This window comes from Condylura cristata, unplaced genomic scaffold (assembly GCF_000260355.1).
Source record: "Condylura cristata isolate star-nosed mole 26May11 unplaced genomic scaffold, ConCri1.0 scaffold00002, whole genome shotgun sequence".
In the NCBI taxonomy this organism is placed as follows: Eukaryota; Metazoa; Chordata; class Mammalia; order Eulipotyphla; family Talpidae; genus Condylura; species Condylura cristata.
This window is the reverse complement of record NW_004567103.1, coordinates 69,562,184-69,576,221: the sequence shown is the minus strand read 5'-3', so window position 1 is coordinate 69,576,221 and position 14,038 is coordinate 69,562,184. Positions and strand designations below refer to the sequence as shown.

Here is a 14,038-nt window from a genome sequence, read left to right as displayed (position 1 = left end):
AGAAATGACAGATGAAAAAAATCTGGTAGTGAACAAATAACTGAAGTACCAAGATTGCATTGCTTAATTTCACCAATAATTTACAACCCTCATGCAGAAAGGGCAGATTATCTATCAGAGAGAAGAACATACTCTAAGTATAAAATGTATCAAAGAGACTGTCTTTGGTACCAACTTTTCATTTGATTTTTGATCACTTTGGATACAAAAGGTGATAGCATACTTTAGAAACGGTTTTTAAGAATAAATTTCAGCCCCTTATATATAATAGCTATAAAAAGTTAAACCAGACAACTCAATTTTGTTATTTTTTTTAGATTGCATATGCACATTACATAGTATAAAGTACATACAGAAACTAAACATTATTCTGAAAAGAAAGAGATATAATAAAATCTATAATAAATTTTTATATGATAAAATCTGTAAATCTCTGGACTTGTTTATATTCTGGATATATTAGCAATGGATTTGGCAAAGAATGGAGGAATAAGCCATTTTTGGGTCTTTTTTTTTACATTCAAAATACAGTAATAGATAATTTTTATGCTAATATACTTTGGAGTGCTTGAGTTTCTCCTCTTAAAATTTACAAGACAAACATTCCTACTCTAGTGAGGACATCTACATTCAATTTAAGTGTGTCATCCAATACTGAAAAAGATATTGTTAAATAAACTAAGGAAAACATACATCAGTCCAAGAGTGAAGAATTCCTGCTTTGGAAAATAGTTAGCTTTATTTTGTTCAACTGAGCTGGATTCTAGTATTCTTCTCTGTTACTCTTTTTAGTAGAACTACATGAAAGAGATGAATTTGTAAATAGTACTCTTTGAGAGAAAGATTTACATTCAGAGTAATGTGTTTAAAGATAGAGACGAGAGGAAATAGCAGAAAGTAAGCAACAGATTTTTTGCTTCGATTTTCTTCATTACTTACACCAATTTTTCTTCTAAGAGATCTGCAAAATACAACTCCTAATAACCATAATGCACTTGAGTAATGAGCTTCAACATAGCTGAGTCACCATAAAAATGGAAAGTAGTGTGCCGAGAAGAAAAGTGCAAACTTCAATCTCAAGAATCAACAAAACAAGCATATAATCAAACACAAAACAAAATAAACATAATTATCAATGTCATCAAGATAGCTACAAATAAAACATATTTACATAAATGAAAATTGTTTGATATGCAAAATTGTGCATGTTTCTAAGTGAACTTTTTTGCCTACTAAAGACTTTTTTTTTTAACTACATAGGCACTAAACAAATACCAACATTCTAAAACTGTAACTCAAGCCTCATCAGCATTAACACATTAAAATCAAAACTTGGGAATACCATGATTTTGATAATGAGAATTCTTTCTTCCCACCCCCTTCCTGAAATCAGCTGTTCTAGCTGAAAGTCATTTAATAAGAGACAGAACATACTAGATCTTAAAAAGGGCAATTTTATTCTCCAGGAGCCATTTAGGAATGTCTATAGACATTCAGACTGCTGCAACTTGGGTGGTGCTTGTTGTAAGTAATGGATAGAGGACAGGGGCTTGCTAAATGTCTTTGTTAGGACAACCAAGCATTACCTGGACTAAAATGTGAAGATCCTGTTTTGGATAAAAATCCATTGCATTAGGAAAAAAGAGTTTCCAGGAAGTGTTCATTTTTATAAAATATGTCCTTTCATAGCTTGAAGGAGTATTTTAGGAAGTATTTGGTCATGTTATTTATAGAGGATGGTCACTCCGCAGAATTATCCACCTGGATTTCTAGCATTTACATAGTTTTTATAACAGAAAATTGAAACTGAAAAAGCGTTATCTATGACAGAGTATATCAAGCTTGAGTAACTGATAAAAAACATCTTTGGCTAGACAACGTTGAGGCACTTGCAAATAGCAGGACTGCTGAACACTAATGTGGCTTTGAGTGAGCTAGCATGGGATGGCAAAGTATAATAAAGAAATAAGGACCATAAAAATGTAGATAGACCAGGGCCCTCCCTGGTGTCACATGGGTTAGGACACAACTCTGTAAGCTAGCTGCAGCCGCTTCAGTGCAAGTTCCATCCTTGGCTCTGGAGGTGACCCACATGGCACAGCAGACCTCTCCTGTCTCGCCTGCTGCCCCCCTCAGCGGTGTGCTTCATAGATCTGCCTACTCTGCTCCCCACTCTGTCTCTGGTGATCCTCTCACCCCATGCACCTCTGGCCTATACTCCCAGTTCTGTATGCATGAATAAATAAATCTTTTTTAAAAAAATGTAGATAGATCCTATGGGTGAGAAAGCACATCCTGACCACTTTTGACTCTGACATTTGCAGTGTCCTTTTGAGAAAAAAAGTAGGGTCGGACCCTGAGGTCCGATGGTAGTTTATATAGTTTGGTATATATGGTAGTTTATATAGCATATATTATTTGCTAGACATTTATACTGTTATTTGTATCAAGATTTGAACCTGTGGGTTCTGTTTTTTTTTCCAAGCAATAATATTTTAAATAATAAAGCTCTAACACACACACACACACGCACACATATGTATATGTATAAGAGTATGCATATAAACTTTCCACTTACAGAATAATGTAAAGTACACGTTATATGTATGGGAAGGAATAAGAAGAAAATAGGCTTATTTTAATGTCAAACAATGTAATATTAACCTATCTTTCTTTCTCTTATAATATGGAATCTATGATGTGTAGATAAAGGAAGGGAAAAGAAAAGTAAAGAAACTATTTCTCTTTCAAGAACCAAGAGTGCCTTTTCTTTTGTGCTTGGAAAAAATGATGCCATCAAGCCCATCCTACCTAAGAATTGTGTTCTAAGGATATAATATAAATCATGACTCAGTTTTCCCCAGATAGTTTTAGGAATATAAAACTATATAATAAAGAAGTTTTCTTATTTTTAAAAACTATCCAACACAAGCTCTTAAATATGTAGAATTTCATTTAAATAAGTCAGTCAACAATTTTTTATAAAGTATTTAACACTTCATTGTAGAAACATAGGCAAAATGACTATTATAACCAAAATGAAAAATACTGTTCAATTTAAAAAATGTACTTAAACAAGAACCTGAAAAAGTTTATGATATGCATAACATTGTTCAAGCAAAATTGCACTAGTATTACATAAATCAAGAGTTTATAAAGGCCTCAATATGGCAAAGTTTAGAAATAGGTAGTATGCATGCACATAGTACAACAAAAAGTCTCTTTATAAAACAGCAGTTTTTTAATGCTTGTACAAAGGGATAAAGAGCAACCACAAACATATTTCATCTGTTAGGTTAATACATTATGACAGCTAAAAGTCAGTCATGTCTATCAGAGGAGCAAAAAGCCCTCCATACCTTGTGAATAAATCTTTTGTGCCTTTAAAGATATTTGTATAAAAATGCTATTCCTTTTTTTTTATACAACTTAAATAAATCGCACTTGTTTCAATCAAAATTTGAAAACAAACAAAAGCAAATGTGGTCCATGGTTTTGCATAACCAAAAGAAGACAGAAAAACAGAGTTACTGGTCAGTATGTATACTCTCCATCTTTGATTAAGGTCAGATAATTGTTTCTCTACAATTTGGAAAGCCTCTTAAGAAGGTATTTTGGGTCAGGCAAATATTGGATTAGTCATATTATTTATCAAAAATATTTTACCATTACTCTACACCATGATGGTTCTTTTGCTTCTTCCTTTTGAGCTAGCAGAGAGAATGCGTTCACACAGTTGAAAGTCTACCATTACTTTGTGTGCTTATATATTTTTCTTTCAGGTTCTCTGTGGTAAGGGCTTCAGTTAACCTTCTACAAAATGCAAGTGACAGGGAAGAAGTTCCTAAGATTATTATTATCCAATGCCCCATTGTGCTCTCGGCTCACTCTTACCTCACAACTAAGGGAAAACAAAAGATCTAATCCCATAGCAAGTGTTGTTTTTCCACTTTGGTTATATTTTTGCTATGTTCTACCACTTATATATATAACTATTGCTTATAGAGTGTATTCGTTTAGTATATCACATAGAATCCACTAAATTTTGGGAAATGTAATCATGTGTTCATGCAAATTCTTAATTTTATGTATTTTAAAAAGATTTTCCTCAAAATTCTCATCTATCACTTGGCAATCTAAGACTAATTTAAAGCGGTGATACTGAACTTGTGAGGCCCATATATTTTCATCAGACTGAATCAATCTTAATGGGCACAAAGAAGAGAGTTGACCATTCAATCATCTTCCACTAGTTTAACCAGAAAAGGAGAATGACATTGTATTATAGCTTTCAGTCTAAATACAGAAAAAGTGCAGAGATCCTCTTTGTTGACTAAGTTAGAACTCAGAAAGTTCATATAAAATAGATTGCTCATATTCACACTACAAAGGAATATGTTATTTTTAATTTTAACAAATTCAAAGGTGTGTCATATCAGCAGCATTGTTGTAAATTGTACTGTAGTGCAGTTCTTGTTCATAAAAATACCATACAAATGGTCCATCAATAGTCATCAGCAAAAAATAAAATAAAAAAAACAACAGAAAACAATTTACCAGGGAAAAGATAAAGAAAGAGGTAATGCTGATGCCAAACCAAGTATAATACTGTTGGAACATACAAAAGTAATACTTATATTTTATACATTTATACAGCATAAAAAAGTATTCATTGATTATGCCACTGTCTCTCTTATCCCAATTTCTATTTTCTTTGGAAGTAGTTCTTTCCTTTCATCAACACTTCCTAAGGAGTTTCGACAGTTTTGTCCATCCATGTATAATTTTGCATACACCGGATTGGAGTAATTTGTTGACTGAAGGGAAAAAAATAAATATGATTTTATTATCCATTTCACTACATAACTAGTTATTTTTAGTATTAATTTTTTTAATGGTAACATTTATTTGCAATGCAATTAATTTAATAAATAGTAGATATATATCAGTGAAATTCTGTTTATAAAGATGATTGACTTTAACATGGTATTAGACAAAAATATAATTGTATGCTTTTCAGGTAGCATGAATCTAAGAGTAGCTTTAACATAATCTTAAATTTGGAAGAAATCTTCATGAAAACTATTCACTGAGAATTTATTTAAAAGTATAAAACATAAAACACATGGTCTTATTTCTAGTAAATATGTTCTTCACGCATTGGTATTATAGTAACAGACAAGATACGTTTAAAGAAAGTCATTTAATTCCTTGGTTCTTATAATTTTTCAATATGAATTTAAAATAACAAAACAGATGAAAGTAAATTATATTATTGGAAAGACTTAAGGACATATTTTGATTCAAGGAACTTCTATATCCTTATCAACGCAAATATTTTTTGACTCTTCCAAGGAATCATGAAGGATACAACCATCTTAGTAAATTCATAGATACTTAGACAACTTTTAAATTAAAATTGAGATTTGCAGAAGAGATCTTTTACAATTGAATACCATGTACAATGTTCATTTACTAATTGCAACTCTACCCAAGATACTGTTACCTAGTTGTGGTTTATTTCATTTTCTTTCCAAGTAGGACATTAAATCTTAATTACAAAAGAGAAACTTTAAACTCTGAGTCATGCAGATGAGACAAACATGATAAAAATGAGAATGGAAAACAGTTGGTGGGAGGAGTACAAAGGAGAAAATAGTCATTCCTAGCAATCTTGATATCTTTCATATTTGTGTCTTCTATCTATTGTGAGCTATGTAACTTTAGACTTAGCACCTTTCTCTAGAAACTAGTTATTAATTAAAAACTTCTTAAGAATGGTTTCATTACACCATTCCTAAATTCTAAATATTATGCTACATCTTGTATTATTAAAAGTGAGCCTCAAGTTTAGAAATATAAAACAAAGCATTTTAATACGAAATGAATACAAACAAATGTAAATTTAAGTTTTAAATTATACTTAAATTTTGGCCTAGAGATTTCCAAGAATAATCAATTCTCATGTTTATGTTAAGATACTATAAAGTTTTCAAATTAGCAAAGAGATCATGTTAGGCAATACATTCAGTAAACATGTTAAGAACATATAAGCAAACATATTAAGTACATACAAGTAAAACATGCATGTGGCTTCCTATATGTTTTACATATAATTTTGCATAGGCAGGACATATAAGTTCCCAATTTTAAGGCCGTTTTGAAATCTCTTACTAAATAAAAATTCATTTAGCAAGCCTGTAACTAAATCATCATCTTGGAACATGAGGGGTTCTGGGATGGAATGGACATGGAATAATGACTTTTTTTCTCTCACCCCAGCTGTCAGTGGTCCTTTCAAGTCAGAGTTTAGGTAGATGGGTGGCGCTGTGTGTGGAAGCTTGAAAGCACTGGACCCTCCCCCTATATACCTCGCCTGCATGTAAACAGAGAATTTTAGTTTCTAATCTAATATCAAAGAATTATTTTCATTGCCATAGCTTGCATGTCATAAACATAAAAAAATACTCTATCCCTGGGTATTGAACAGTACACTCATGGTAACCTTCATAAATTAAGGAAGAACCATTAATATTTTGAATTTGTGCTTCATATGTAGACATTTCTGTTAAGTTCAGCTTACTGATAGGCAGGTGTCTAGGAATCTCCACTCATTTTTATTTATTTACAGCAGTTGCCACAAAGAAGTCACATCTTTATTAACATTTCTTTATTTCTTTTTCTTCTTTCTTTCTTCTTTTTTTTTTTTTTTTAGAATCAGCAGGGTATACTTATTTTTTCCTTATAAATACGTTTTTAAATTTTTCTTCATTTTGTCCATTTTTCCATCTCAGTTGTAATCCCTATAGACTTCCCACCACCAACGTCACCCATGTGCCATCACCATGTGCTCTTCCCACCCCAGTTCTGATCATGTTTCCCTCTGCTCCTCCATAGAATGCCTCCAGTATACAATTAGCTGATGTTCTTTTTAATTTATTATAACTACTATATATATATATTATTCCCCCCCTCCCCGTTTTCTTACACTAGTGCTTTGAGTGAAACCATCAGTATTTTTCTTTTTCTTTCTGGCTTATTTCACTAAACATGATCATTTCCAGTTGTACTCATTTTGCTGCAAGTGGCATGCATTTATCTTTTTTGACTGCTGAGTAATATCCCATTGTGTATATATACCACATCTTGATCCAGTCATCTATTTTTGGACATTTAGATTCATTCCATGTTTCCCTATTGTAAATGGTGCAGCTATAAACACAGGGATGCAGGTATCCTTTAGAATTATTGTTTTTGTGTCCTTTGGTTAGATACCTAGTTGTAGAACTGCTGGGTAGTATGGAAGCTCCATTTCTAGCATTTTGAGGAATCTCCACACAGCTTCCATAGTGGTTGCACCAGTTTTCATTCCAACCAGAAGTGTAGGAGAGTTTCTTATTCTCCACACCCTCACCAACATTTATTGTTGCTTGTTTTACTTACATATCTATGCAAATTTCTAAGAACATTCACCAAACTCCTCAACTTATTATTCTGAAAGGTTCTGACAGTAGTTTATATGAACATAAAATTTTTTGATTGTCTTTGTATCTTTAGGAGAAAAATGAAAGTTATATGGCAAAATAAATCTGTTTTTAGAAACCTGACTTTCTAGATTAAAGCAAGTTAATTTGTATTTAAATTTGTTTACCAAGTCTCTATGCAGGGAAATCACTTAGACTTTAGAAATTCACCTTAGAGAAAGAATGTGCCTATCTGGTAATCACATATTCATCATAGGGTGTTTATTAATGACACATTAGGATAAAAAGCCTGGATGAAAACTTGGATATTAAATATTAATATTGAATTATTTAATACAAAAATCTGAATATACATATTTTAAAATATTAATTATAAACTATTAATAATGAATGTTTGGTATAAGGGTATGGGTCTTAGGAAAATCTTGTAAATATAAACTCAAGCAGATATTGCCTCTTTATTTCCCCCCACAAATGTTTGAAACAATCTAAGGACTGGCAAATTTTCAATCTTTCAAACAACTTTGTGATTGCCTCTCTAACTAATTTTTAAAATTGATTAATTAACTATTTCAACATTTGATATTTGGTGTCACTGAAATAGAATTTTATCCATTTTAGTATAATGAAAATGGCTGCTTTATGAAAATCATTTTTCTGTATAATGCAGTTTATTTTTGATAACATCATGAATATATCCAACCATTGTAAAACAATAAATACTCAATGAAAAATATTTAATCACTGAAGTTGCTTCAGTGTGGCCTGCTTTTCAAAACTGTCTCTATTAGGACTAACGGCTTTCTTTCATTACTTCTTAGACAATAATTCATATTTACATTTCAAACATCAGAAGTCTACTAGAATCGGTCATCTAAGTCATATTTAATGTAAATTTGGTCAATTGGTCAGCAAATTGAGGTAAATATTTCTTGCATGTTATATTCTAAAATATGCTTGCAGGGAAAGTGAAGCATAGTTTTATTTTCCTAAAGAAAATGTGGAAAATTTTAGAGTACTAAAGTGTTATGATATTTAAGTGTCCAAATTGGCTTAACTCTACCACTAGAAATAAAATTGATATGGAAATGAGAACTCTCTGATGTAATCTCTGTATCAGTTCATATTATAGTTGCATATACTATATTTGTATTTCTAAGAAAAACCCAAAGACCATAAGAAGTCTAGTATTTAAGATATCTTTCTAAATCATGGATAAATTATCAAATAGCACTACATATAAAATCTTTCAAAGTCAAGTAGAAAATACTGAAACAAATTTTCAGGGTTTATTTAATGAACAAATTCAATTGTAAGAGTTTGTGTTGAACAAAGAGTAATAATATTTATTTATGAAGGAGAAAGTCATTATAATGTCTTATCTATTTGATAGTTAAAAAAAGTTATCTACTCAGTAATGATGAAAAATTAATACTTGACTATCAATTTAGGTTTAGAAACTCTAGCCATGATTCTAGAACTAGACTGAACACAGGAATCCTATTCAACTTCTTTTAGCATAGTGGAGCACAAAACCACTTGGGTATAGAGTGGTCATTGTAGTTATTTATAATAGAAATATATATATTTTAATATGTCATCATTGATATGTCAGAAAATTGATAATTATTCAGAATATGAATGAGTAAACTAAGAAAAATTATTCCATAATAGCAAGTTGATGGTCTTTATTCATAATAAATAATGCATGTGAAATGTTCAGATAATGCAGTGAAAGCAAATCATTGCAAGTTTAATTTACCTGTATGACTGGATCATTTATCAATTTCTTCTAAAAGATGCTAAACTGTACAAAAATATAAGAACTTAAAAAAGTAAAGGCTAGGTTTTAAAGCTATATATACCAATGACTAGCTTCATATTGATAGGGAGACTATAGCAAAAAAAGATTTCTGAATCATGATTTGACAATAAACAAGTGCAAAAAATACATATTGCCAAACTTCAATGAAACACAATAGGAATTAAAGTATCATTTGATAGTGAAGTACTCAAAATTTAACATTATTAAAATATCAGGCCATATTTTTAAATTAACTTGTATATTTAGATGTGTTAAGACCAAAAAACTTAAATGAACTATTATTTTGTATAAATTATATGCTTATAAACTAAATAAATATGTTTTTTAAGACATGTTATCTTAAACACATGCTTCCAATGAAATGTAGTCCATAAATTTATTTTCCCTTTAGAAGGGATTATAAGATTTAATACATCCTAAAGTTCATTCCAATTTCAGATAGAAAAATGCATGATGAAACTTAGAACTATATTATAGAAAAATGATTTAAGAAAGCTAGTGTTGACTGTCCATCAATTTAAATAATATTACCTTTGTTGGATCTACCATAAAACCAGCATCTAAAAGACCTCCATCGTTGTGATCATGATCCACTTCATACATGTTATAAGATGGATTACCAATTTCTACATTTATTCCTCCATTGATAATAGGTTGTCTTCTAATAGTTTTTGTCCTAGAATATGTGAATATTAACAAATGTGTGAGTAGTTGAAATATTACACTTAAGATTTAAGGAACTCTCATATATGTAGATTTATTTATTTAAATAAAACTTATGGAAAGTTCATAATACTACATTAGAAATAAAGAATATTTATTGAGTCACAGAGAATCAATAATGTATTCATATACGTTATTTTCTCAATTATTTATCTTTAAAAATAAAAAATATACTCAGAACATATTCCTTCTGAATAGTTAAAACTGAATAGTGACTTATGAATTATCTTTTTAAATTAAACTTTAACCTATGTGTTAAGAAAACCACCCCATAAAAGAGAATAATAAATTCTGAAATAATTTGAGTCCCTAAGTAATTTTGCTAAATTCCTTTTTAATAATAAAAAAAAATCACGAGAACTGGGTATTTATGTAATAACCCTTCACATTCCACTCCTTTTTACCTTTAAAATTGTATAAAATTCCAGTAAGATATATAGTAAACAATGCAGTTTGTGAATGAAATGCAGTTGTCACATAATATATAGTATCATTGTATTGACATTACAAATCTAAATATTAATATAAAATGCTTTTCAGAGACATTTATTATTTTAATGAAAGACCACTACAAAGATAATGCTTACTGAAATTTTAATGAATGTGACTCCCTGTTAGATATATCAGATTACGTATGTGGACCCATTCCATCAACATAACATGGAGTAAGGTTTGTATAAGTTATAATTACTTAAAGTGAAATACAGAGATAAAATGGTAGAAAAGCAGGATTTTTAGTTAAACAACTAAGTCATATTTTAAGAAATTTTTTTTAAAGTGAGTATGCTTTGTAAGTTTTTGTGTGTCTTATTTAATACTAGTCTAAAACATCACATTTACCTTCTTTTTCTTTTACAAAGCACTAAGCCAATTACTAAGGTGGTTATCAAAGTCACCAAGAGGACAAGAGGCACAATGATGGCAATGCTTCCTAAAAAACAAAGGAACAAAAAAATGAACACATCAATAACATGAAGTAAAGATTGATAAATCTGAATTTATTACATTAAATAATTTAATCATTGAGATAGTAAAAATAAGTTATAGACCAAATGTCAATACTCTTAGTTCATAACTGTTACTAAAAATATTACTTTGGCTATTAAATAGTTGATTTAGTGTTATGTTTCTTAGATTCTTTCATTTATATGTTTCATAAAATACTTTTGAGTTTAGAAATAGCGAATTTGTCAATTTTGTGTGTATGGAATGCCACCTTATACATTTACTTGCAATGAAGTAAGTAATGCTTCTAACAACTTGTAAATTTACAGTAATTAAACACATTTACACAATTTCAGTGGCTACATTCCTACTTTCAGTTTTGTTTCCTAACTATTTATGCTATCTGGTCATGAGTACATATGACAAACTTGATAGCAGTCTGGCAAATAGCAAGGCACATTCATAGTGAATTTAGATGGACATACTCCTAACTATGAGTTTTACAACTTATTTGAGAGTGCTTGAATGGGCTACTTAAAAGTACATTGTCAATAAAACAGAAGCAAGAAGACCTACCACACAAATCTTTTCTCTTATTACAACAAAACTTGATTCACCTTCTCAGGTTCAGTTCCAGAATGTTTTCAGCAAAAAAAAAAAAATCTGGAATTTAGCTTATATTACAAATGTCAATTTCTTTTTTCTTGCATCAATGATCTTAGTTTCTATCACATGTTCAAAATAAAATAGGGATCAATGGAATGGGTATTAAAAGCAGAGAATTTGGGTCTCAGATCTGAGTATAGGAGAGAAGCAAAATTGAGAGTCTCTATTCTCCATTTCTAGTCTGACAATAGGAACAATCCCCTTCTATTTTATTTTTTTCCCCCTAAAGTAGTAAGGAGACAACCTACCCTTTTGTTGATAATATAATCTACAGGAAAATTCTATTTCTCTTGTGCAAGAAGAAAATGAAATGCAAGTATTACCTAGTAACCTGAGATTGATTCAATTAAGTATCTAATGTTAACTTTTCCAATAGACAAATACCTAGTGTTTATGAGAGAAAGAAGTTGGTATACTTGGAATAAGCATCTGTTTGGTTCAGTTAAGTCAGTTTACTGAATAAACTAAGAAATAAAGCATCCCAAAAGTTACTTGAAATTTAATGAGGGGTTCTTGAATGATTTAGGAATGAAAAATTAAAAATTATTAAAGCATATGCATTTATTTTTCAAATATATGTATATGTAAAAATATCACAGTAGAAATTACTGGCAATGTTAGGCACAATTATCAACTACTTTGAAATTTATTATAGAAATATAGATCAGTGTTAATAGCACTAGTTCAAAGATGTCTGTTGGTAGTTTTCCTTAGAGATCATTTATCAAAATAACAAAAAGTCTTTACTAAGGAAATATCATATAGAGGATAATTTTTCAATTTGCCACTTCAGAAAATTATTTGTATAATTTAAAAAATAACTATTTTTTCCATTCAACAGCAACAACAAAAAATGTGGCTTGCCTTCTTTACCAGTTTCTAATGGATAAACTCATTTTATTGTTTTATTTTGCACTTAGGACTACACAACTTAGTGAGTTTAATATTATATTACCTCTTGGTTTGGGGGAAGTGAACATTATATGGATATATAATTTATTAGTAATTAATGAGTGTAGAAAATCTGGCACCTTGGATAGTAATTAACATTTGTTCACAAATTTTAAATACCAATGAACAGCTTGCTTGCTTCATAAACTGTGATTTCAACTGATTGATCACAGCTTTATAAATATCCTGACTTCATTATTTTTGCTGCTAAAATTTGTGCAGTTTGTAGGTGTAAAATACTTATCAATACTGGTGTAAGTTATATAAAGTTGCTTTCTTCTCAGTGTAATGATAAATTATTTAGAAAATTAGATTTTATTTGTTCTACACAATTTCCTTTATTTGTAGAAGGAGGAAATGTGAATTGTGTATGTTGAAAAAACAACTTCAATTTTCTTTATATTTTGCCATCACAGATGGCAGATGCAATTCTTCATATTACAGTACTCCATTTAATAGCCTAGGCTTTGGATATGTTTATATAACCAATCAGTTACTGCAATAATGCTTAGTGTACTCTATAAATTAATACAGGGTAGCAGTTTGGCAAGGTTTTTTTTTTTTTTTGGTAAAATAATTTTTATCGATGAAGACAATTGCCACCTATATATATTTTTTAGAATCACAATGGGTATATACAGGTAGCAGTAAATATCACAGTATAACATAATGATAAAAGTCTACTAATGCTGATTTTTTAAAGGTACATTTTGATGAAAAGAGTATACTCTTTTACTTTAAATGTGCACGCTACTTACTATGGGTGGAGGAGATAATTCAACCACCTTCTCACTTAAAATTGAGCATGTCTTTCTTTTGCAACATCACTAAACAACACTGTTTCATTAGAACAAGAATTAAGTTATCAAATTGCTAAACTGAAGAGAACCCTTCCATGTAAGAGGTAGTAGAACAAAGCAGTTGAAATAATAGACTTGGGGACTTTTTGAACCACTGTTAACATATCTTCGAAAAATTTATTTTTTCTTAATTTATATGTTAATAAATTGAGTGGAATCATTAATCTCTATGCTGATGACACAAATAACCTCCTCACATATAAAATCTTGGTTGCCACTATAATACCCATCTCTATATTACCGCCTTACAAATGCTGAGCATAATTTTATCCTACTTAATTTTAGCATATATGATTGCATAAGTCAAACACTAACCATACATTTCCTTAATACTTAATGCAAATTTAAAATAGGAGTACATAATGAATATTGCATCACCCTCAGGTTAAAATGTTTCAGCATAACTTTAAAAGAGAACTGTGGACCCTCCCTAATAGCCTAAGAGTTAAATCTCTTTGCTATCACTTCAGAGTACTGAGTTCATCCCTAGCCAGGGAGCTGATCCACATGGCGCAATAGACTTGTCTCGCCTGCTGCTCCCCTCAGCAGTGTTATTTCAGTAAATCTGCCTTTTCAGCTTTCCA

General features: G+C 30.3%; 1 protein-coding gene across 1 annotated transcript in view; it reads right to left on the bottom strand.

Moving 5' to 3' along the window:
* Window positions 1-3,056: 3,056 nt before the first annotated feature.
* Window positions 3,057-14,038, bottom strand: part of LRP1B (low density lipoprotein receptor-related protein 1B) — a 1,583,276-nt gene continuing 1,572,294 nt past the window's right edge. Inside the window, exons 74-77 of the mRNA XM_012727834.1 lie at window positions 10,873-10,963; window positions 9,841-9,985; window positions 6,278-6,376; window positions 3,057-4,817 (exon numbers count right to left, since the gene is read on the bottom strand). Of these exons, the coding sequence (XP_012583288.1) occupies window positions 4,677-4,817; window positions 6,278-6,376; window positions 9,841-9,985; window positions 10,873-10,963 (476 nt within the window). The 3' untranslated portion in view covers window positions 3,057-4,676. The remainder of the gene's footprint in view (window positions 4,818-6,277; window positions 6,377-9,840; window positions 9,986-10,872; window positions 10,964-14,038) is intronic.